The sequence below is a fragment of the Homarus americanus genome, unplaced genomic scaffold (genome assembly GCF_018991925.1).
Source record: "Homarus americanus isolate GMGI-L3 unplaced genomic scaffold, GMGI_Hamer_2.0 scaffold30535, whole genome shotgun sequence".
In the NCBI taxonomy this organism is placed as follows: Eukaryota; Metazoa; Arthropoda; class Malacostraca; order Decapoda; family Nephropidae; genus Homarus; species Homarus americanus.
In genome coordinates this window covers 9778988-9803091 of record NW_024732440.1, presented here as the reverse complement: position 1 = coordinate 9803091, position 24104 = coordinate 9778988, and the positions used below count along the sequence as shown (strand labels likewise).

General features: G+C 36.0%; 1 protein-coding gene across 8 annotated transcripts in view; it reads right to left on the bottom strand.

Annotated features, from left to right (window-relative positions):
• The window catches only part of LOC121868801 (nuclear pore complex protein NUP62-like), a gene marked incomplete at its 5' end in the record, with an annotated part of 33972 nt that extends 10559 nt beyond the window's left edge, over window positions 1–23413 (bottom strand). For 2 of the 8 annotated variants that reach the window (XR_006089453.1, XR_006089454.1), the window contains 5 exon segments: window positions 5005–5069; window positions 14068–14282; window positions 21658–21775; window positions 22845–23045; window positions 23218–23413. Coding sequence is in view for 6 of the 8 variants with exons in the window: in XM_042369740.1 (XP_042225674.1) it covers window positions 14068–14282; window positions 21658–21775; window positions 22845–23045; window positions 23218–23413 (730 nt within the window). 8 annotated transcript variants of the gene reach the window in all.
• Between the last annotated feature and the right edge of the window lie 691 nt (window positions 23414–24104).

Below are 24104 nucleotides of genomic sequence, written 5' to 3'. Positions count from 1 at the left end.
TTTGAATATAAACATCATATATTTTGCATTAAACATACAATTTTTAGATAAAAAATTTTTCTAGGTAACTATGTTATCTTTTGTGCAAAAATATATGACATTATATTCAAAATATTCCTATCTTACAAGGAATCCAGCAATGTCAATTATATTATCCTAACTTTAATCTGAGGTATTATTTAATACTAAATGTTAAAAAACTCTGAAAGGAGGATTGGTGGGGGGGAGGGTTGGACTGACCGCTGTTGGAAGAGGGGTGGAGGCAGGGGTACTTTTGATTGACAGATAGTGTTGTGAAGATTTTTTTTTATTAACTGAAGATATTTGTTTTAGCTCATAAAAATTCATATTAAATTACCCGGTCAGAATATAATTTACATTGCTGGAATTCTTATAATTTGATATTATTTTGAATATAAACATCATATTTGCATTAACATACAATTTTTGATAAAAATTTTTCTCAGGTAACTATGTTATCTTTTTGTGCAAAATATATGACATTTATATTCAAAATATTCCTGGTCTTACAAGGAATCCAGCAATGTCAATTGTATTATACTGACTTTAGTTTGAGGTATTATTTATTAAAATTTTGTGGTTTTCCCCAAAAGTTTCTCTGAGGGAAGAGCTGGCAGTGTAGTTTGAGAGTGGAGGGAGTTGAGTCCATTATTTGAATGGACATTAACTTCTGCACTGTATTTTCATTTCTCTTAAGTATTAATGATGTATGGAGTTTGGGGTCACGGTTTCTATTGGAATTAACCCATATGTTCTGTTGTTCACTTAATCATGATTTCACTTAACGCTGACCCTCTGGGTTCAATTGACCAAGTAGGGGCACAAACTGTATGTATGTGTGTATGTATGTGTGTGTATATATATATATATAATATATATATATATATATATATATATATATATATATATATATATATATATATATATATATATATATATATTATATATATATATGTATATATATATATATATATATATATATATATATATATATATATATATATATATATATATATATATATATATATATATATATATATATATATATATATATGTATGTATACATACAGTATATATAAATATGTTTGTGTAATAAATGTATGTAGTAAGTACGTAATATTTTTTCACTCAAATCCTAATGAAACACTACTGGAGAACATTCCTTTGTCGCAAAACAGTTTATAAATTTAAGAAAATAATTACAGTGTGTTTAATATATTACAGTATATTATAAATAAATAAATAAACAAATAATTCGGTAAATCTATTTCAAGTAAATGGAAAATAAGCAAACAAATGTTATTTGCCAAGACGCTTCCGTCTGGCTCAGGGTGAGATGGAGGGGAGATAACAAGGCTATTTATAGCCCGTCTGAAGTGGCCAGTACCCTAATGCACCATAAATAATTCATTGAACATTCATTTGTTGTACATAGTATATTCAGTATATATATATATATATATATATATATATATATATATATATATATATATATATATATATATATATATATATATATATATATATATATATATATATATATATATATATATATATATATATATATATATATTTGTGTAATAAATGTATGTAGTAAGAACATACCGGTAACCCTTTTCACTCAAATCCTAATGAAACACCACAATTAGAATACGGTGGTTGCTGTTGAACCACCTGTTGTATAAATAGTCGGAACACAGTCCCACCACCGAGACGAGGGAACACTCCCACCACCGATCGTGTCTCGTGTGAAGCAAGCGTATAAATGAAAGAAAATACTTGCAGTGTGTTTAATATGTTACAGCATATTATAAATAAATAAATAAACAAATAAATCGGTAAATCCATTTCAAGTAAATGGAAAAATTTTACTCGACACCGACATTAGTTCCAGTTACTGGTAAATAGCAGACGCTTCAGTGACGTCACTAGTGTTTACACTACACCAGCGGGTAACATTTGATGACATTACTTGAAGTGAATTGGCCTTATTTTAAAAAACCAAGGATAGTTGGTAAAGGACTACTGAGTCAGTGGGTAAGTGTCACATTTGGGGTACTGGTCTTATACAGCAAATAGAGCTCAAAAGCTACTTTTTAAATGGAAATTTGGGGGGGCCGTCTTATGCACCCCGACGCCTTATAGGCCGCGATATACGGTATATATATATATAACCTAACCAATCTGAAAACCGAAAAATTCCGAAATTCGAAATGCCTCTGGCCCCAAGGGTTTCGGATAAGGGATTGTCAACCTGTATTAGGAATGTAAATATTTCCTGAAACTCAAAATTGAAAACTTATGGCCCCAAAGTTTAATTATTACAGTACAAGTTAACAGAAAACAATGTACGAGATCACCTCCAAGTACAGTCTTGTAAAGGTATACTATGGAGCAGTGGTTCCCAAACTGAGGGGCATGCCCCCCGTAAGGTGGGTACAGGGGAAGCATGAAGCCATCTGCCAAAATTTGCTATTTTTTGCTCAAAAAGAATATAATGACGTAACTCTTTCAGGAGTAAGTCTCTCTCCGTTTGAATCTTCCACACATCAGTGCAAAACCAAATTATAGCAGTCACCCCTATCCTTTTTCTATCATTTCATTTCTCTCCTCACGCGTCTTGTACATGTCATGGATACCATACCGACTCTCACACTACTCGTATCTTTCACAACACTACCAGCCACCGATCCTCCCTCACTGAAGTATATAATTAAAGTCTTTTATACTGGTAGTATTTATGTTTTATTTGTTTTCATCCATGTTCACTATGCAAGGAGTTATCTGATCCTCAAAATATAATAATATATAATATATAATAATAAAAAATAAAATCTATGTAGATTTTACATACAAAAATATAAGGGGGGGGGGGGGTGAAGACTTCGCAAAAAGCAAAAGAGGGCGTCATATAAAAAAGTTTGGGAACCACTGCTCACTGCTGTAGAGGTATTCCCTGTTTGCGGTAGGGTTACTTTCCAGTAAACCGTTACGTAAATCAAATTAATGTAAATTGCAAGCCTTTTAACATGGGTTTCAATGGGATACATTCCTGGCCTGTCCGACACAAACATGTAAAAAAAAAATAAAATAAAATAAAATAAAATAAAAAAGTAAAAAAAAAGTAAAAAAATATAAAATCCTACACTAATTAAGTGAACACAAAAATTAAATAACACTCACCACATTAATAATAACAAGTCTAGTCGTCATCACATGTCCCATCCAAGACATTTTCAAAGTTACAGAGTTACAATGATCACTTCAGTCACCAAAACAGAGCAAAATCTGAATGAAAATGTTTCTCTCACCAATAACGGTAAAGTATCACAGCGATCACACGGTTATGCAACAATTAATAACAATAAAATTTGTTACACGAGCGAGTGTAGCAGCGATCACGTTGAAACAATGCACGAGACTGTAGTTGGCATGGTGGCCATGAGGCAGTGTGCTGAGGATGGAAAGTGTTTCTGCGCATATTAGCCATCTTGGATTTGACAAGTGAAGAGAAAAATGTGCTTCCCAGTGTTTACATTCCACATCAGCCTAACACTATTTATCATTACCGTGGATTTTGCCTAAAGTAAATAGCAAGTGTGTGTTAAAACCCAAATAACATTAACATGGATTGTTGTAAAATGGATAATCGTAAATCGGGGGGATAACTGCACCTTAATTTATTATAATATTTTAGAAAACAGTTTATCTACTGGGTGGCAACTTGGCTACACAATTACGTTCCATCTCTATGGATATCATTCCTCATTATCCCCCGTTTAGCAATAACTTACTTTCGAAAATAAGGGTAAGTAAAATTTTTAGATAGATAAATAAATGTACTGTACTGTATAACTTTCTATGGACAAACAAATTTTAAGGTTTATAAGTCACCCATTATTTGAGAAGTATTTACCATCAAAATGCTTTATGTATTTGCTGCCTCAAAAAATAAAAATAGAAATGTAAACTGGTACTGGTAAATGATCTCCCCAACAAAATAGAATAAGCTTGAATTTATTAATCTGGTTTTAATCTGAGTAACATGAATGATATACAGTACAGTAATTTAAGTATTATTTTTCATACAAAATTTCATCTTATAAGTCAACTTTGGCTTTGATAACATTTACTTAGGAATCATTCGGTAATCTAGGAATACCAATGGAAGTTACCTATAAAACACTCAAAATATAAATTTACGTTTTTTAACAAAAGTCCTTTTATGGCTATATTTCTCATAAACCTATGGCTCAGGTATTAACATTAACATTTGCCAAACATTATTCTAATAATATCAAATGACCCTGAATTAAAGTATGGTACTGTACCGTAATTTTCTGAATTACAAAAAAAAAAAAAGTCAAGATTTTAAAAGTCCATAAAAAGAGGATAGATGGTTAGCAAAAATATAACCTTTTCAATAAACCTACAGTCAGTGTATGAACATCATATATCTTTATTTTAATAAAGGTCCTTATACATATATGGGTATATTTTATATGAAATTATGGCTCAGGTATTAACATTATCATTTGCCAAAGCTCATGTTAATGACACCTGTTGATACTGATTACAGGTTTGTTTTTTCTAAATTACCTGTACATGAAAATAAATATTCACAAGATTACAAAATTTCATAAAAAAGGGGAAATTGGTTAGGATAAGTCTAACCTTTTCCAGAAACCCTCAGTCAGAGAATGAACATCCCATATCCCTGTGTGGTGAACCAAAGGGAACAATCCACACACCAATTAATTTTTTTTATTGGTTTGGCTAACACAGGTGGGCTATAATTCTCTGAAGCTTCTTTATATATCACCAGATATGATACAAAACTTTTCAGCTTCAACAACATGTGAATGAACAGTGAATAAAAAACTGTGAATATTGGATAGGTTAAAAGAAGAAAACAATATGAAAGTTATCAAGAGGGTCAAGATTATCATCTGACAACCCACAAGCAAGCAGTCTCTCACTCACTTTCCGATCATCCTTTCAAGCGTACATCAGTCGTGTGCTTCTGACCCCCGGGAGGACTCACGAGCCTGCAAATGACGCATGTGAGGTCAAGTCAAGAAGTGTTAGTGGGTTTGAGAGAATGAAGGATCACACAACTCCTATTACAAAATCTGTACTGGGCCTACTCAAACAAACACTCTTACTGATGCTACCATCACCAATCCATTAATTTTTCAAATGAAAAAATTTGACAACTTGTAAGTCAATCAGTTACACTGTAATGTATCATTAAAAATTTAACATCCCTGTCACTGTAAAGCTGTCTTCATATCATCCATCACTCCCCTCTACAATTTCACATACAGGTATCTTACAATGTAATGGAAAAAATAAATAAAAATAAAAAGTAATTCCAACCAAAGGCATGTAAGTACTGGGCCTTTAAAGTCACGTATTCCATAATAATAAAAAACGAACTCTTAGTGCAAAAAACAGTCTATTGCATGTGACTACAAAACACAAATTGGTACACAGAATGGGATAAACAATTCTTTTAGAAAAATTAGTAATCTGATATGGTCTATGAATTATGTTGTAGGCTTGTACTAGCCTGTGTAAGGGGTCAGGTTTGTAAATGTCTAGCCCATCTAGTGTTAGGAACAAGTCATGAAAATAAAGGTTAATACAGTATACGAGATTGATTATGATTGTCTGGGGAACTTGATGGGAATAGCATGCTAAACTGACAGGTGAAAATATTTAAGTATGCCATGGGGAACTTAGCAAGAATGGCAGGTTAATGTGAGAAGATGGACTAAACATAGACTACGGAAGTACTAATTTATAAAGGGTCTTTTGTGAAGGAGTTTGTAAAGATTCAAGGTACTGTACTGTAATATTATTGTCAATTTTGGCAACCACACCAATGTTAACTAAAATATATATTTTTTTTATGGGTTTGATTTTTAAAGTCAAGGTTTGATATACCGTAAATTGCGGCGTATAAGTCGACCCGGCGTATAAGTCGACCTCAAGATTTTTCGTTCAAAATTCAGGTTTAGTTCTATACTCACCATATAAGTCAACCCCCCAAAAGGCCCAAACATAGGCGAAAGTGCGTAATAAGGCTACGCCACTTTCATAAAGACACTTACCGTAATACCTTTCAATATTTTATATATATATTATATAGTTCATACAAAAAAGGAAGTGGTGCAACAGGATCTACATAGGACAGCAAGCAACCGCTAAAAATCTTCAGTAAGTTATCTTTGTAAGAACTCTGGTAAGCACCAAGCCAAAATCAGCACCTCCAATAAAATAGTAATTGTTTACACAGCATACCAGTGTAGCACCTTGATAGTACAATCTATAAATGGTATGATAGTAGAACATTATGGTGCACCTGGCTTACGATCCGCCATTTACATCAGCTGTTGTAAACAAACTGCCAGTGGCGCCACCAACACCAAGCAGCCAGCTGCAAAACTATGGGTCCGTTGCACTGTCGGCAGCACGGCTTAGACTTAAACTGTCATCCGCTGCAACACTGTTGTTTGAAGAGTTTGCAAACGCAACAACTTTCAGCTTGAAACTTGCATCATATTTCATCCTTTTTGCAGGGGGAGGCGTGGGGATAAGATATTTTCAACTGTTGTCAGGTTGGTGTGTGGGTAATGAGTGGATGCCAGCAAGAGCATAAAGCCACAATGGTTTAGTAAAGTGCCATGTAGGCTTGTTCAGTGTTTGGGGGATACACTGAACAAGCCTACATGGCAATTTACTTGATGTAAGCCTAAATAAGCCATTTAAGGACAATATCCATTCTGAGTGGAATAAATAGATGGTCGAGGGAGAAAAGTCATTCACGAAGGAGGGGTAATATGTGTGCTCCACCACTGGATGTGTTGTGCGAATTTGTAATAAAGTCTTGGGAAGCTGTTCGTGTAGAAACTGTCTTAAAATCGTTCAAAAAATGTGGAATTTCAAATGCAATGGATGGGGAAGAAGATGATTTGTTGTGGCGAGACAGTGACGAGGAGGAGGATGCCAGCAAATATAATGAAGACAAAGTCGGAAGTTCCAGTTATTCAGACCTCTTTATGTTAGACGATAAACAGCCAGCAGACTTTGAAGGATTTTAAAATGTGATCATACATGCTTTTATTGTTAATAAAATATAACTTAGAAGTAAAATTAATCTTGAAGTTAAAGTTTTAACTTTTTACCTTAGAGTTAAGGTTTTAATTGCTGTGTCATTGTGTATATATTCAATAAACTGCCATTATGTATCATTAAACTGTGATTACCCCTGTAGTGTATGTGAACTCACAATCTATAGTGCTCTCATAAAATTGAGCAGCTGGCACCCATATTGTAAGACCAGGTAGTTGTCTGGCTGGCCGCCTGGGTTTAGTGGCGTACTGATCGATTGTTTACTGTCCATCAGCTGTTGTAAATGGCGTTTGGTGTTGTGTTCGTCTAATTATACTGGAATTTACTATTTTATTATAATCTCTATGTTAAATAAGTTTACCAAACATGAATTTCAGTAGGAAATATTAGCTACGGGCCACAGGAGTTACGCTAAGTGATGCACAGCAAGTGTTAGGCAGGCTGTTCCATTTGTTTACCACTATGTGGTACAGCTTCACATTTTATACTCTGAGTATAAGTCGACCCCTGGTTTTGGATAGATTTTTTCAAGCTTAAAATGTCGACTTATATGCCGCAATTTATGGTACATGTAAACAGAACCTTAAATACAAAAGGCATCTGGTGTAGAAATATGCCGTGTATAGAAGCAGCACATGGAACAGAGCTAAATTAATGCATGGGATGAGGTACAGTACAGTGGTCCCTCGATTAACGAACACAATTGGTTCCACAGAGTCGTTCGTTAACCGAAAATTTCATTAATTGAACCTATTATTTCAATGGGATATTGGGTAATTGGTTCCAACTCACAGAAAAAGTATACATACAAAGTACTGTACAGTATACCGGTAATAGAATTAACAAAACATTAAATATAAACTAAATATAGTACAGTACTGTATTGTACAGTATACTGTATAACAATAAATAAAAAAATAATAGAGTACTGTATTTTAACTTACTTTGAGGTGTGTATGTCGTATTCCCGGCAGCTTTGTTTACATATCAAACAGCTGATTGTAGAAGCAGTCGATGATGACATGCCATATTCTTTACAGAGTGCATTGGTTCTAATGCCTTCTTCGTGTTTCATAATAATTTCTGCACTGTATATTATCAATATGTGAACCAAATTTTAAGGATGACCAATAATTTTAATGTAAAAATGCAAAAATAATCATGACCAACAAACTGGATGTTCACTCCACTGTAAACAAAGTTAAACTGAGAAGCATTGGTGGGTGATTCGATCAGCTGATTGGCACACAAAAACTTTTCTCTGTACTGTATATGTTATCAATATGTTAACTAAATTAGAATGACCAATAATTTTAATATAAAAAATGCAAAAATATTCAAGAGCACAATTTTCTTGCTATTTACTCCACTGGAAACGAATGTAAACACAGAACCAATTACTGTATTGGCGGACTAGCCGATCAGCTGATGCGCACAACAAAGTGTTTCTCGTAAGGCTTTCGTTAATCAAAGTTTTGTTCGTTAATGGAATTTAAAATCCTTATGGGAGCTAATTCGTGAACCGAAATTTTGTTAATTGGACCGTTCATTAATCGAGGGACCACTGTACTGTACTGAGAAACTTGAAAAAAGTAAGGGGCTTGGTGCACAGGAGCAGCCTTGATGATGTAAAATCATGATGAACAAAAAACTATGAGAAGAATGACAATATAAGAAGAAATATAAAGTAGGCATTACAAGAATATTAATACTAAGACAATAGGAAATTTTTAAGAGATGATTTAAAGGAAGGGAGCATAGTCTTTGCTTGGATGGGTGGGGATAAAAAGCCTGGTTTAAAAAAAATAAATAAAAAAAATAAAAATAAAAATACCTGTATGTCTGTGGTAATACGGCTAAAAGACTGGGCAGGTAAAAATCATAATCCATATGTTTTATAATGAGCTTTCTGAGGATCCATTTTGTCTCTGTTATCCCAGAGATGATTTTCTGTACAGTATGCTTTTCATATACTGTACAGTATAATCATAAAAAAGGGGGGGGGGGCAGTTTTCTTTTAAAGGCTGATTGGGGTAACACAAGCACAAAAATTTTTCTACACCTTATGGAGAGGAATTATGTTCAGGAATTATGGAGAAACAGAACAACAGTACAATTATGACTGACATACAGATTCTTAACTCGGTGATGGTGACAAGAGATCTTAGTGAAGCTTGGCCGAACTGAAGACTTAGTACGTACATATCCATGTGTTTTGTCCAGGTACACGTAGGTAATACATTAGTACAATATAAAAAATTGGTAAATATTCCTAGAAGCAGACAGTACAGTACACCTGTGGGAAGAACTTGACAGGAATATAAATTGGTGTTAATTTAGTGTTGATCAAACAAGACCACCACACATATACTGTACACTCATATGCCCAAACCAAGAGGAATGAGAGCAGCAGTTAGTATAGTAGTACAAACTCATATTATCATCACTAGATATGAGTAAAAGGAATTCAAACTCAAATCAGCAACACTGAATTTGAACAACTCCCTACCATGTCACTGAATGGTATTAGGTACTGTATCCGGAAGTTAGTTACGGAGATCTACCTCAGGTGTCATCTGCTGGCTGCTCAAAGAATAATGTTAATAATTCACTTGAAAAACCAAGATTTACTACTATGTACAAATACACAATTCCTTTTGTTGTCATAAGCCTTTTCCCACTTAATGCAGGAGGGCTGAAAAAGAGGGAAGACACACAAACAAACAAAACAAACAATAATACCAATAATCAATAAAACATTTTTGTTAATCATCTAGTGAGAAGTGATGGGTCCTAGTATTGGCACAATTACTATGCTTACAGAGAAATTAACTACCTGTAATTTTTCATTAATAAGATCAACATTTTCTCCAGTCTGTCAGCCAAGCCCTCGTACTACTTCAAGCTGGAGACACAAAAGTTAATCCTGGATCGACACACTTAATATTATTCCACCTACACTGTCCAGCAGAACCATCCATAAACATACACATAACCTAGTAACCTATTATATCCACAGGCACAACCAAAGAGTATACAGAATCCATCATCACTGGGAATCTCCAGTATTTAGAATCCACTCTTTCTGGAGAAATTAAAGTACAGTAAAGCCTCAAATAACAACGTTACTGTGTCCTCCAATATTTCAGTGTAAGGTCAATCATGGTATCGTGAATCACTAATTACCAATAAAATAAAGCAATAATAATGAGATGTGTTCCCAAGTGTGACCTTTTCATATCTTTTGTGTGGCTTTTTACCCTCTTTTCCCCCAAAAAAATACAATCAATGAAAAGTGCAAACTATATTATTTAAATAATGCTTATGAATGCACCTTATATAATATAAATGAATAATAATATGGTCACACAAGAGGAGATGGGACGCCATTACTGTATTTTCGTTAGTGTTTACAGCCGGGACAGGACGATGGTTCTACATAAGAAAATAAGACCTTGGTTGTAGTTGTAGCGAACTTAATGGAAAAAAATGAATACCTGTATGTATGTTTTAAATAATGTTAATTAATGTTAATAAATGGAACACTAGAAGTAGCTAACCACTAATGGTAAAGAAATAAAGCGAGACTGATTGGGAACACCAACGTAGGTAAGTGCGCACATGTGAAAACATATCGTCATTTCTCTACATAAGAATATGAAAGCAACACTTATTTACTGTTCATATATGTTATAAATAATATTTACGAATATAAAACTAAAATTCTACTCACCAATGGTGGTAAAGTCTAAAACATAAGGACAGCCAATGATGTTGTGTGAGTTTTTACTCAGATGACAAAGTCATCAGGTTCACCTCTAGCTCAAGCTGTAGGTTCAAGTCTAGCTGAAGCTGTAGTTTTCCATAAAGCTGTTGCTGAAACTGTTACTAAACCTGAAGTTGATGATGTAGCTGCTTATGGTGCTGAATTTGATGGTGTAGCTGAAGTTGATCGTTTAGGCCTTTAAATAATAAAGCTGTCAAAAGAACCTTGCACAGCCGCTTTCTTTTCTCATTACACACCTTTATGTAGAGGTCATTTGTGTATTTTATGTCGCTGTTAATTTTAATGCTTTGTTCTGTTAATGGATCCACTTCAGAAAATATGTTCATTGCTTGCTCCATATAATATCCACAGACCTCTCACCTTTTTCATATCGTTTTAACACATCTAGTTTCTCGGCTAAGCTCAGACACTTTCTTTTAGCTTCTGAACCAGCACTACCATCACTTGCTCTCTTGCGCATGTTGAATAGGGACGCAAAAATGTCATAAGAAACCTGAGAAAGTTTGTCTCCTGTTCCTGCTCAGATGCGTGAAACAAAAGGCCCGCAAGCTGTGACTGTTCAAACTAGTGATGCTGGCATCACCCTCACAAGCCTGGCAGCCTCCGTGCACAAGGTGTGTTTTTTTTAATTGTATAATACATATCAGAATTTAGCTTTTATTTATATGAAAATATAATTTTTTTAAATTCTATTTTTGTTGTAAATACGAAAAAAATAATGGCGTAAATTTAGTTGGGTCATAAATTAACCAGGTTCTTAAATATGAATCACCGTTATCGGAGGCTTCCCTGTACTGTACTTATTGTCGCAAAATATTGTGGTCACTACCCTTCCCTACGACAGTACAGTATCAAATTCAATCACCCAAAACCAATTGTCCACACTATACTGCTGCCCCACACTCTACAGTACATACAACTCATCTATTCAGAACATGCACAACATTTATCAAAAATAATTCTTCAAAGGAACCTTTGTAAATGATCTCGTGGATCTACCAGTAGTTGTAATCAAATTCCTGAGGTGACTCATATGAAGCAGAAACTAAAACAACACACCAAAAGTAGTCACCATCATTTTCATTATACACTATAAGATCATTAATTTGTGATTAACTTTACTGTACTTCATTTGTTTTTACTAGCAAGTGAGATATTTTATACAGAACTACCACTTTAAAATTTAAACTTACAAAGTACAAATAAAAAAACTGAACTTTTCACAACTTATCCAATCAGATTCTATTAAAAGAAGCTTTGGTTCACATTAATACTTTCAGTTGATACAATATATAAATATCATCACCCTGAAGCAACAGATGTGACTTTCTCTCCTCTCCTTCAGTCAGTCACACAGATTAGTTCACATAAAGTACATAACTTTAATACTGTCACTACATCCAGGATTATTTCACACTCATCATAGTATATAACTTTCTTTACACATTCCTTATATACATCACAAAAATTTTACATTTCACTGCAGTTCAGTTTTTATGTTTGTTGTATGGAGAAGAGAAGTGTGAAGATGAGAGGAAAGAAGACAAGAGAATATAAGAAGAGAGGAGAGAAAAAGGAAAAGAGAAAGTTATTGGTACAGCATTCATATTTTCCCTTCCATTCCAATTAGTTATCATTTAATGCCTAACAATCCACTAAAAATACAAAAAGTTTTATACCCTACATTATTTTCTCTATACAGTATCTATAACATATAAACTGTAAATATTTTAATAAACTTTACTTTTGCTCTCCTCTTAAGTTGGAACAATCTACCAGCCCAAGCTGTGGAACTGACAACAGTAGTACTGGGCTTCAAAATAGCCCAAGACAAGACTACCAAGAACAATGGAAGGATCCTACACAGACCACTGTCCTCCTTCCCTTAACATGGCCACCTCTAGTTGGGTGTGCCATCAGATAAATGACTACCTCCCCCTCCCCTTTCTTCAAAGAACAGCTGAAAATGAAAGTGGATCCCCTAAGGACAAACAGTCAGTTAGGGATAGTAGGGTTACAGCAAACATTATACTAAGACTTGCATACACACAGATGTACCATGACTGGCACTGCAATTGACTGCTTTCCCTTCCCCAACTGTAAAGTTTGGTACCCTTTTCCAGGTGGGTGGACTGGGAGTGTCCTGGGATCACACCAGCAGGCAAACACTCCAAACACCTACTCTACAGATATTATGGAATAAATTGTTTGAATACTTTTTTTTCACTTAGTGTAACCACAACCATGGCTCTTTTCAACTTTAAAAATACCCTTCCTAAATAATTGACTAAAATTATCTCCCACATCCCCAACTTGCTAACATCATAGGCTCCCCAATGTAGTCCTAGTCCATGTCGGCTTCACACTCATAAGTAATACAACCACATTTTTTGCATTTCTTTAAATCCAAGTTTAAAACTAATTGCACTCTTTGCTTTATTGTATTCTTCACTTAAAATAAAAGTTCCTTTTCTTGAAGTGCACATTCATAATTTACTTCCATTTTATATATGTCTCTTCCTCTTCTGGTTAATAAACTACAAAGTTGTATGCATATGAACACACATTAAGTTGCAAGGAAAACTAAATTATGTTGACAACCTTCTCACTGTTAACCTCAAGGCCGTGTTTTACATTCTCAATGACATGGCTGTTACAACACTCCACGGGAAACAGTTTTGATGAAAAACAGACAAGGTAAATGTTTGGTGATCAGTTTGAGATCTATCAATAAAACCCATGTAAGGAAAAGCCCTCACATCAATCTGAAGGTTGAGAAACATAACCATCCAACTGTGGTTCTTCATAGTCCAAGTAACAGTCTAAATCACTAACTTCATTCTTTCATTCTTAATAAAACATGGAAATCAGAGGTTTCTACATTTTTTATGGATGAATACTCAATACGGTATTACACAAATTCAAGCAAATTTGTGTATCAAAAGAAATGTCATAAAAAAAAGACCAAATGTTCATTCACTGTCAATAAAATAAAAGAAAACAGCATTTATAATAAAACATCAGTGCACAGAATCATTATTACAGCCCTACTTACGAAACAGTGGATACCTCACGAAAGAAAGTATTATTAATGTGCTATGAACACAAAGTAACCCACTCACCAAATGGCTTGGAGCTAAAAGGTGAATTGATGGAAAATGGCATACTAAACTGTAGGGCCCCAGAAGTGTTGGTACCAAAACCTGATGGGTTTCCAAATACCGGTAGGGATTTTGTGCCAAAAGAAGTGTTGCCTGCTGTGCCTCCTAGGTTGAAATTACTCGTGCCAAAGGATGTTCCCCCAGTTGAGAAAATACTTGAAGAGTTGGTGTTACTGCTGTCGAAAGTACATAAATTATAAACAAGAATTATAAACCTAATTATCTGTATCTACTATTTTATCTTTCTTTACTCCCCTCCTATTTCTGTAAGGGCGGGTTTATGAAATACAGAGCCTTAAAAAATGGGGAGGTGGGGTGGGTATGGTAGGGAAGAGTGGCACAAAACAAAAGACAGGAACAGGCTGAAACAAACAGGATAACTTCACATACACTTTTTCATACAACTAATCACAACAATACATTCTAATACTCTCTACCTAATAAACCTTCCATAGTAAATTACCTAATGAATATTTCTTCCAAGCATTACAGTATCTCATCTAAGTGTCCAATTCTACTGTGATCTAACACTTCTTCTGTGCACAAACATCCTGAGAGGTAAAGGTAATTTTTTTCTTCCATCTCTGCTTACTATAAACACTTAGTAGAAACGGTGAACTGTTATGAAGAGCTGTGAATCAATTTAAATACTAGTGATTCATTTTGTATATCTCATATGCTACTTGAGGATATGAAGAGGAAAGTAGACATTTCTCCTTAGTCTCTAACTCCTTTTCTATAGTCTTGCACCACTACTTTTTTATGCTTCGGCACCACTTAATCCATCCAACACAAATGTAGAAGAGGAGTAAAGATAATTAACATAGAACAACATAATTTTTGTATTTGTTCAACCTGAGGCTGACTACTTCCTGTTATATATTCCTGCCATTTATTGAACTTACACTTTATCAGTATGGTTTAAGGACTCTCTTTCAGGTTTAACATATACAGTTCAGGATGTCTCCCCAAAACTGTAATCGTACGGCCAAACTGATTGCTTGGGTGTGACGACTGAAATTTGCTCTACAGGAAAACATGTACGTATATCAGCAAAATATGTAGCACAGTGAAAATTTTTCATTAATTTATACATTTTGTATAAGTAAAAATAGTTTAGTAGAAGTGTGTATAGTGAGGACTGCCTGTAATGCAATTCCTAAGGGGTTAAAATCTATAATAGAACACGTGGGCAACCCAAGGCCAGCGTATGGCCCTGAGAGCAATGTGATAATCATTCAGTGTGATCTACGGCTCAACCAGATGCAGCCTGCTCACCATGTGTGTGGTATTCTTCACACACTCACAAGTTTCATGTGTAGCAACAATAAAAATGGTAAATCAGTGGAATCTGTCTCTATTCAACAATATAAAAATTCTTACTTGTGTGAAGGTACACTCGCCACAAAAACTTCTGGAACAGCTGGGCACGACAGATTTCAGAATAAGCACTGTGGCTCGTGTCATCTCAGAATGGCTGGTATGCCTGGTTGTGAAGTGACTCTTAGTATTACGTAATAATACACGTTTCGTCTTCATAGTATTTACAGGTGAAAAGAAGTAATTTAATTTACAACAAAACTTCCTCAGAGATGAATGTTCAGATTTCTAATCCGTTTTGCCATATTTTATGAACTTAGAGCGTTCGAGAACTTTTTGTGGCAAATGTACATTTCATCTTGACCCCATAATGAGGTCACTTGCCTGCCTCTCTCTCTACCCACTTCTTTCTTCATGCCTGTCATTCTCCTTATGTCTATGGTTTTTTCCATGCCTGACTGACTCAATCCTTTTGTATTTCCTCCATCTTTCTTGCCTCCCTCTATCCTTTTTTAATTTCTTCCTTCCCGTGTTCTGGGATTTCTCCATGGATAAATAATGAGAACATTTTATTAACATTACGTGTATGATAAAATAAATATTCATGATAACAATGTTAAAGCAGATTTGATAAACTTACCAAACTGTAATAAAAAAAATAAATAAAAATTGCATATTATAATTACTGTACAGTACACTGCTAAATAACAATATACAGTTCAGAAATAAAATTGAGCCCAGTAATTCATATACAGTAGAACGTCGATATAACACGAGATAAGTTCCAAGAGAGGTCGCTTTAAACCGAATTCGCACTAAATCAAGGTGTTGTTTCAATGGAATAATTTAGTTTGGTACTTGAAACACAAAATACTAAAAAGACTGACAGTCTACCCAGATGCACCTCAGCTCTTCTCCTAAAATAAACAAAACATTGTTTTTTGTAGCATTATGTTAAAAGCAGCACTCATAAATCAACACAGCTAAAATTATGGGACGTGAAATGGTTTATTTACTAGCGATCAGCTGATGTGAAGATATTGGGGGGGGGAGGGAGGGTTGAGGTGATATGCTTGACAGTTGATGCCAAGGTCTAGTGCTTATTTATTTATCTGTCCTAAAGAATGACTTTACATAAGAACATAAGAATGGAGGAAACTGCAGCGGGCCTATTGGCCCATACTGGGCAGTCCCGTTTACACCCAACCCCTATTGCTCATATGAGCATCCAACCTATGTTTGAAGCAATTCAGCGTATTCGAGTTAATGATGATATTTGGTAACTTGTTCCATTCATCCACTACTCTGTTCCCAAACCAGTGTTTACCTATTTCACGCCTAAATCTAAATTTGTCTAATTTAAAACCATTGTTACGAGTTCGCTCCTGGTTGGATAATTTGAGTACCTTTGTAATGTCCCCTTTGTTTAGCCCTGCCTTCCACTTATACACCTCTATCAGGTCGCCCCTCGCTCTACGTCTCTCAAGGGAGTGCAAATTAAGATGCTTCAACCTGTCTCTATACTCAAGGTTCCTAATGCCCGGGATTAGTCTTGTCATTAGCCTCTGAATTCTTTCCAAGGATTCTATATCCATTCTGTAATCCAGGTGTGGTCTCACAAAAGCAAGATACAGTTTTAGGATGACCTCGCTAGTCTTGTAACTAACACTCCTTTGTATGAACCCAAGTACTTTGGCCCCAACCGTATTCTGACAAAACACATTTGTTTACTTGGCGGAAGTTCCTGTTCTCCTAAATTTCTCTCCATGAGTCGGGATTTCTCTATGGCATCGTTGTTCATCTGGTATCTGGTTTCCCTGTTTACATCTCCTATACTGAGTCTTTACATTTTGTCTCAGTTGAATTTCATCTGCCATTGCTGGATATTCGAAAAAATTTGTTTGAATCTTCCTGTGGTTTTTGCCGGAGTCCTGCGTCAGATTTGATACGTCCTATTTTAGTGTCATCCCAGCAAATTTACTTATGTTTGCTGTCCATGCCGTGTCTATGTGGTTATGTATATAATAACAATAAGGTCCAAATGCTGAGCCTTGGGGAACTCCCATGACGTTGCTCAATAGGACTTAGATGCCGTTAATGCTCACTAAGCTGTTTCCTGTCCTGTAACCGCCTAAATCCATTTAAGGTCATCACCTTTGATGCCATGAGCTTCCTACCTTTCTAATTAATAGTCTTTTCGTGGGGGACTCTGTGAAGGCTTTGCTAAGAATCGAGATATACCACATCATGTGCCCTCGTCCACCGATTGAAAACTGATGAAAAGAATGTTAATAGATTGGATTAGGCAAAACGTCTGCTTGTGAAGCCATGCTGGAATCATTGATCAATCGGTGCTTCTCCAATTTGATTTAGAATAGAGTTTGGAAATGATTGCTTCCAGCTAATTGCCTACTATTGATGTTAGACTGATTTGCATTGAGTTAGAGGATGATGATCCTATCCCCTTCTTGAAAATCGGTGGCCCATTAAAAGCGTATCCTCCAGGATTCTGGTACCTGTTTTTAAGGACATGTTAAACAACTTTATAAGGACATACTAAGCTCTTCCTTGTTCCTTTAATACTCTAGCCGTCTCTTCCGGGACCAGGTGACTTGTAGGCTTTGTTTTGTCTATTTGCTTACTAACGCCGTTTACTAGTCACTACTATCTCACTTAATTTGTTTTCTTCACTATCTCTGAATAGAGTCGGTGCCTCGTTATCATGTTTATTTCCCGATTGGTGAAAACTGTTGAAAAATATTTATTCAAATTATTGCTCATTTCTCCACTCGTTGTCCAGTGAGCTCGCCCAGAGTCTGTGAGTATTAGTCCAATCTTTCCTAGATGTTTTTAGTTTAAGTACATTTGGTAGAATCCTTTGGGGTTTGTCTTCTTCCTTACTTATCCTTACCTCATTATTCCTCTTTGCTTTCCTTATCAGTTTCTTCTTCGCCAATACCTATAATAATAGTCCCGGTGAATTTTGCCCACGATTTATCCTTCTAGCCTTCCTTTGTGTGTTTCTTTAAATAATTATTTATCCATTTAGGGTCATTGTTGTCTGATCTGAGTTTTTGTATGGTATGTTCTGCCTTTTGTGCATTAAGTAACTCACTATTTAAATTGTATTAGAGTTCGACAATCTCTCAGATCTCTCTGAATTATCAGGTGGGGTGTCATCTGTCAGGTTGGTTCTGACCATACGCGACACCCCCTCTCTCAATACCTCTTTAAACTGTCCAAAGTTTGCCTTCTGAAATCTGGAGCACTTTAGTGGAGATTTCCTTCGTCTGCCCTGAAAATCTGGCAGGAATCAATTTCTTTGTTAGCTGTTTTGTAAGTTCGTTCCCTACCTCGACATGCTAATGAGGTTTCTCTGTTAAACCAGAACTAAATCCAGTATATTATTGCCCGTGTGGGTTCGATTTATGTTGACTTTGAAACAGTCCTGGATGGAATCTCAATCCTCTGATTCTGGAAGTTGCCCGTAAGGTCAGTCCAATCTATTTGGCCAAGGTTAAAATCGCCTACTGTACAGACTTTGTTGTGTAGCTGGAAACCCTCTTTCATCCAAGAATAAGTAAGCTCGTGGCGCTATCGGGTGGGAGGTCTATATTACTCCTGTGATTAATTTTCCGACATTAACAATTCTCAAGTGTTTCACATATTCCTCTCAGTTTTATTTCCTTGTTTATTTCACTTCAGATTATCCCTAACATAGATTGCTACTCCGCCTCCTTTCCTGGTCTGTCTATCGGTATGGAACAGTTTGTAACCACAATTTAGTATTCGACTGGTAATTCACGTGTCTAGGTTGATCATGTTTCAGTGAATGCAATTATATGGGCGATTTCTTCGGTACATACTAAGGCCTAATATCATCCATTTTGTTTCTCATACTTCTACTGTTGTGGTATATACATTTAAGTTGATGCAGTGTTCTGAGTCCTCCTTACGTGTTTGATTTAAGCTCTGTCTAATTTAGTTTTGTCATCATTCTGCACTATTTCGCTGTAATCTTTAGCCTTGTTTACCCGCTCCCACTGTTGATCTCCTCACCCCGTTGCCCTTATGTTCTCTTAGCGGTTTAAGACTTCGATATCTTTTGAACTGCCCCTCTAGAAGCCCAGCGGTTGCTACTCCATCCCTAGACAGATTGCACCCCATCCTAGCATAAAGGTCCCTTCTGCCGTAGAAGTTGTCCCAGTTGTCAATGAATGGGACTGATATTGACTTGCAATATCTGTCAAGATGATGATTGACACCTTTGCTTCACTCGACAACCATTCACTGCCAACTCTTCTTCTAGGCAGGACACATATGATGGGATCCCTCTCCTGAATCTATCCCGATCTGGCTGCCTTGAACTTATCAAGAAGTTCCTCGCTCCTACACCAGCCAATATCATTGCCTCCTGCACTGAGGCAGATAATGGGTTTGTTCCCATTACCAGACAAGATATTGTCCATCCTGTCAATTATATCCCCCACCCCAGCCCCTGGCAAACACACCCTCATCCTATTTTTGTTTTTACCACAAAAGGCCCTGTCCATGTACCTTACCTGTGAGTCACCAACAATTAAAGTTTTTATACCTTCCTTGTCATCCCTGCCCCTAACTGTACTAACGTCCAATTCGTCTATCAAGGGACTGAACGGGTTGGTACACTTAGCTGTTGTTGTCGTTGTTGTCGTATCCTTCGTGTGCTTCTTCACCACCAGCTTGGTCCTCCCACTACTCACAATTTTCCACTCGTTTGATTTTTCGTCAGACACTGGCTTTACTCGTCCAGCCTCTCCTTTTAACTTCGCCAGCTCTTTCCTTAATTTCAGGTTCTCCAACGTGGCCCTCTCGATTTCTAACTTGGCCCTCGCCAATTCTTCAATGGACCACCCCAGTTTGGTCAACAAACTCTCATACCCAAGACCGCACATAGCACTGGCCATCTGATAATTATCCCTCCGGAGCTAACCCTGCCGTGACCTTTCCCCTAGTGAGGTCAGAACACAACTGAGTGAGGTCAGAAATGTCACTGAAATGTCATGTTCTAATTAATTTTATTACAAAAGCACTAAAATTTTTATCGCTTGTGCAAAATATATGACGTTTATATTCAAATTATTCACTGTCTTGCAAGGATTCTAGCAATGCAAATTATATTCTCATAACTTTAGTCTGTGATATTATATAAGATAAAAACTGTGAGCCTATAACCACCAAATCCTGGCTGGGAAGATGAGGGAGGGAGGGAGGGAGGGAGGGAGGAAAGGGAGATGACATGTTTGACAGCTGTGCCAAAGGTCTAGTGAATTATTTATTTGTTTATTTATTTCCTTTAGATTGAGTTTTTGTTTTTGCTTATAAAATGTCAAAGAAGTGACCGGGGAGAATATAATTTACATTGCTGGAATTCTTATAAGATAGTGATTAATTTGAATATAATCATGCTATAGTTACCACAAGACAAAAATTTTAGAAATCATTTAGTACATTATTTTGAGTACATGTACAGTACAGCTTTGCCCTTAGGACAGTGTAGCGTGCCCAGAGAAACGTTAGATGCGAATTTTAAAAATATGATGCGCCAGATAGACTCGCGCAAAATAGGAAAGATTCGCTTTAAATTAAAACATTGTCCTTAATTGTGGGTGTCGCTTTAAATCAATCATCTTAAATTGAATCGCTTTAAATCGACGTTCTACTGTACTGGTGGCACTCGTCAATGAATTAATAAGTACAGTAGCAATATTAAGCATAGTTTCACCATTTCGCTCACCATATACAGTATGGTATTATGTTATATCTATACAAATAAATAAAACAAGTAATCAAAAAATAGAATACTGTAGCGGATTCTATCTGTATTCAACTAATTCAATTCTTTAACTTTTGAAAAGGTTCATTTAAATTTGACACCATAAGAGGTCATCTGTTAATATCGTGGGCTATAAATGCTCGTAATCCTCCGTGTCAGATGCAGTGTCTCGTCCGCATATGCTATTGGTTTTGTGGCATCACTGGGCTGCTGGGATCCTTTTTAGCAACTTGTCACACACAAGAAATCTGTGCTGGATGGCAGATTCTTCCTCTACTATTACCTATACAGTACACGCTTCCTATATGATTTCCTGACAAGTATGTTGTGATATGTTTTATGAGTCACTCATAAGGAACCAGACCCCATACACTATTAAGAAATTACAGTACAAAAGTAATACTGTAGTAACTCACCCAAACATGGAAGGATTGGTGGTCTGTGTTAATGGCATTGTAGGTGGAGCAGCACTAAGGGTGACAGCCTTGGCTCTCTGTTGTTGCTCCTGAAAAGCCTGCAAGCCACTGCTACTACCTAGGGACCAAAGATAATAATGATTATCAACACAAGGGTACATGGTGTACATACAAATAACTAAGGGTGATATTTTCACCAAAGTGGCTGATGAAAAAGGCACAATCATTATAAGTCAAGAAGTCAATTAGAGTCATGACGAGTATGTTTTCATGAGACTTTCTCAAAAGTTTGTGTTGTTTCGCAACGTTCAAACTGCCGAAAGATTCAGTTAGGCAAAAATACCTGTTAACAAATCGTATGTTTGCAAAAGTTTATCCAGAGACGAAGAATTAAAAAAAATTCTTCAACGCCGAGACAATGAACACAGATTTTCCTCTTTTTAATTGTTTCAACAGCTTTGTAGCTGCGTCATACCCATTTAACCAACAAGCAAAGTTAATCTATCAGGTCTTCAGGGTTAGCTAAAACCATGTTACCACTTGGTATTCATGGCCGAGATATTGATAATTTTGTTTGGCCGTTTAGAAAAGTTTATGTTTAATGATATTTCTACTGTTACTGTACTTTTGGTAAAATACTGTAAGTCACTTACAAGGTCAACCAAAATTGTAACTTAAGAAATCTACCAGTTTTTAATCTCATCCTCACTCTCTGATTCCCATAATATTTTTCAAAGGTGTCAAGGCATCACTACTGCAGCAAGGGATCTTTCTGCATGATGCTCCACTAGATTTGCCAGAATCTTCTTCTACGACGACAAAATATGTTCCTCTTAGAGGGACCAATGTGCAGAGTTGCCACGAATCACAATAAATCACTCAAGCAGAAATCAGGCGCCAAACTTAAATATTATAGGCTTTGGTGCCAAAAACATGATTATACAGATGATTACCATCATGAGGGACAAAAGGCGCTCATAATCTATTTATAATCCCATCGTTTAAGGCTTAATTGCTAGTAAAAAATTCTACCAGCCCTGCTGGCAACTTCATAAAAATGGTAAATTTACATCCCTATTCATTATAGAAATAATGTACACACAATAGAAGTTGTATACATTTTTATCTTTACAGAAGTCATCAACTGTGCAAAAAATAATATACAGTATGAAGTTAATAAGTCATACCTCCAAGTACTGGTCGGACAACTGCTGAAGCAGGAGTTTTGGAGTCCTCTTTTGACTGTGGTCGGAAGAATGCATGCTCATTGGGCATGGCTTGAGTGTTCAGACGTTGGCTGATTTCTACAAGTTGTCCATGTTTTGCATACACTTTTGCAGCCACTTCCTTCAATGTGTCATGCTCACGCTGCAGAACCTCGGCAATGTCTAGAAGTAATGTAAAACTAGATAAAATACATAATGAAAGCAAATGCAATGTTTTCCCTTTTCACTTCATTTTAACTATACTGTAACTCCTGTAATATCTTACAGCATATAATCTGAATATGCTGGCAGCAAACTAGGTGTAGTAACTATGTACTAGTACTGAATTACTTACCATCAAGTGTTTCACAAGGGTTACTGGCCGCCTGCATACACTGGGAAACTTCTTCAATTTTGGTGCGGCAGTAGATCATTTCTGCTTCAAATGATCGCACTAGATTGATAAAGAAGACCTCAGGCGCTTTGTTTTCCCCTTGCAAGGCCATTGGGGTGTCTTTAGTCCGTCGGGCCATTTCTACATGCTCTGCTTCCTAGGGAAGTAAGCCTGTTTAGAAACATTTACCATTATATATATATATATATATATATATATATATATATATATATATATATATATATATATATATATATATATATATATATATATATATATATATATATATACACAGTTGTACCCCACTTAACGCGGTCAATTGAACCCAGAGGGTCCCGCGTTAAGTGAATAACAGAACATATGGGATTAATTCCAATAGAACCCAGCCCGACCCCCAAACTCCACTTTTTGACGACAAATAACTATGTTGTAGTAAAAATTCTAACTTAACTTTATGGTGGCATGAAAAACAAGTAATATAGAAGAGGTTAGGTTAGGAAAGATAAAGGTTAACATAGGAAAAATAAAGAATAGGTTAAAAAACGAAAATTTTTGAGGAACACTCACGGTAGTAGAAGAGATAGGTCGGCATACGGGGATGGAGGCTGGTTCCGAGGCAGAGGGCAGATTACTGCCCCTCAGGTGAATCACCATTACTAGGTGAATCACCATTACTAGGTGAATCAATATCACTGTCACTTACAGTTGTCATGGCTTCCCTGACAAATCCCTCAAAATCAACTTCACTATCACTATCACTGGCTTGGGCTGGCTGTGGTGGGTTGCGGGCGAAGAACTCGGTTATGCTTTGCTGACGGCTGGCTTTGATGTTGTCATGATACACCGTG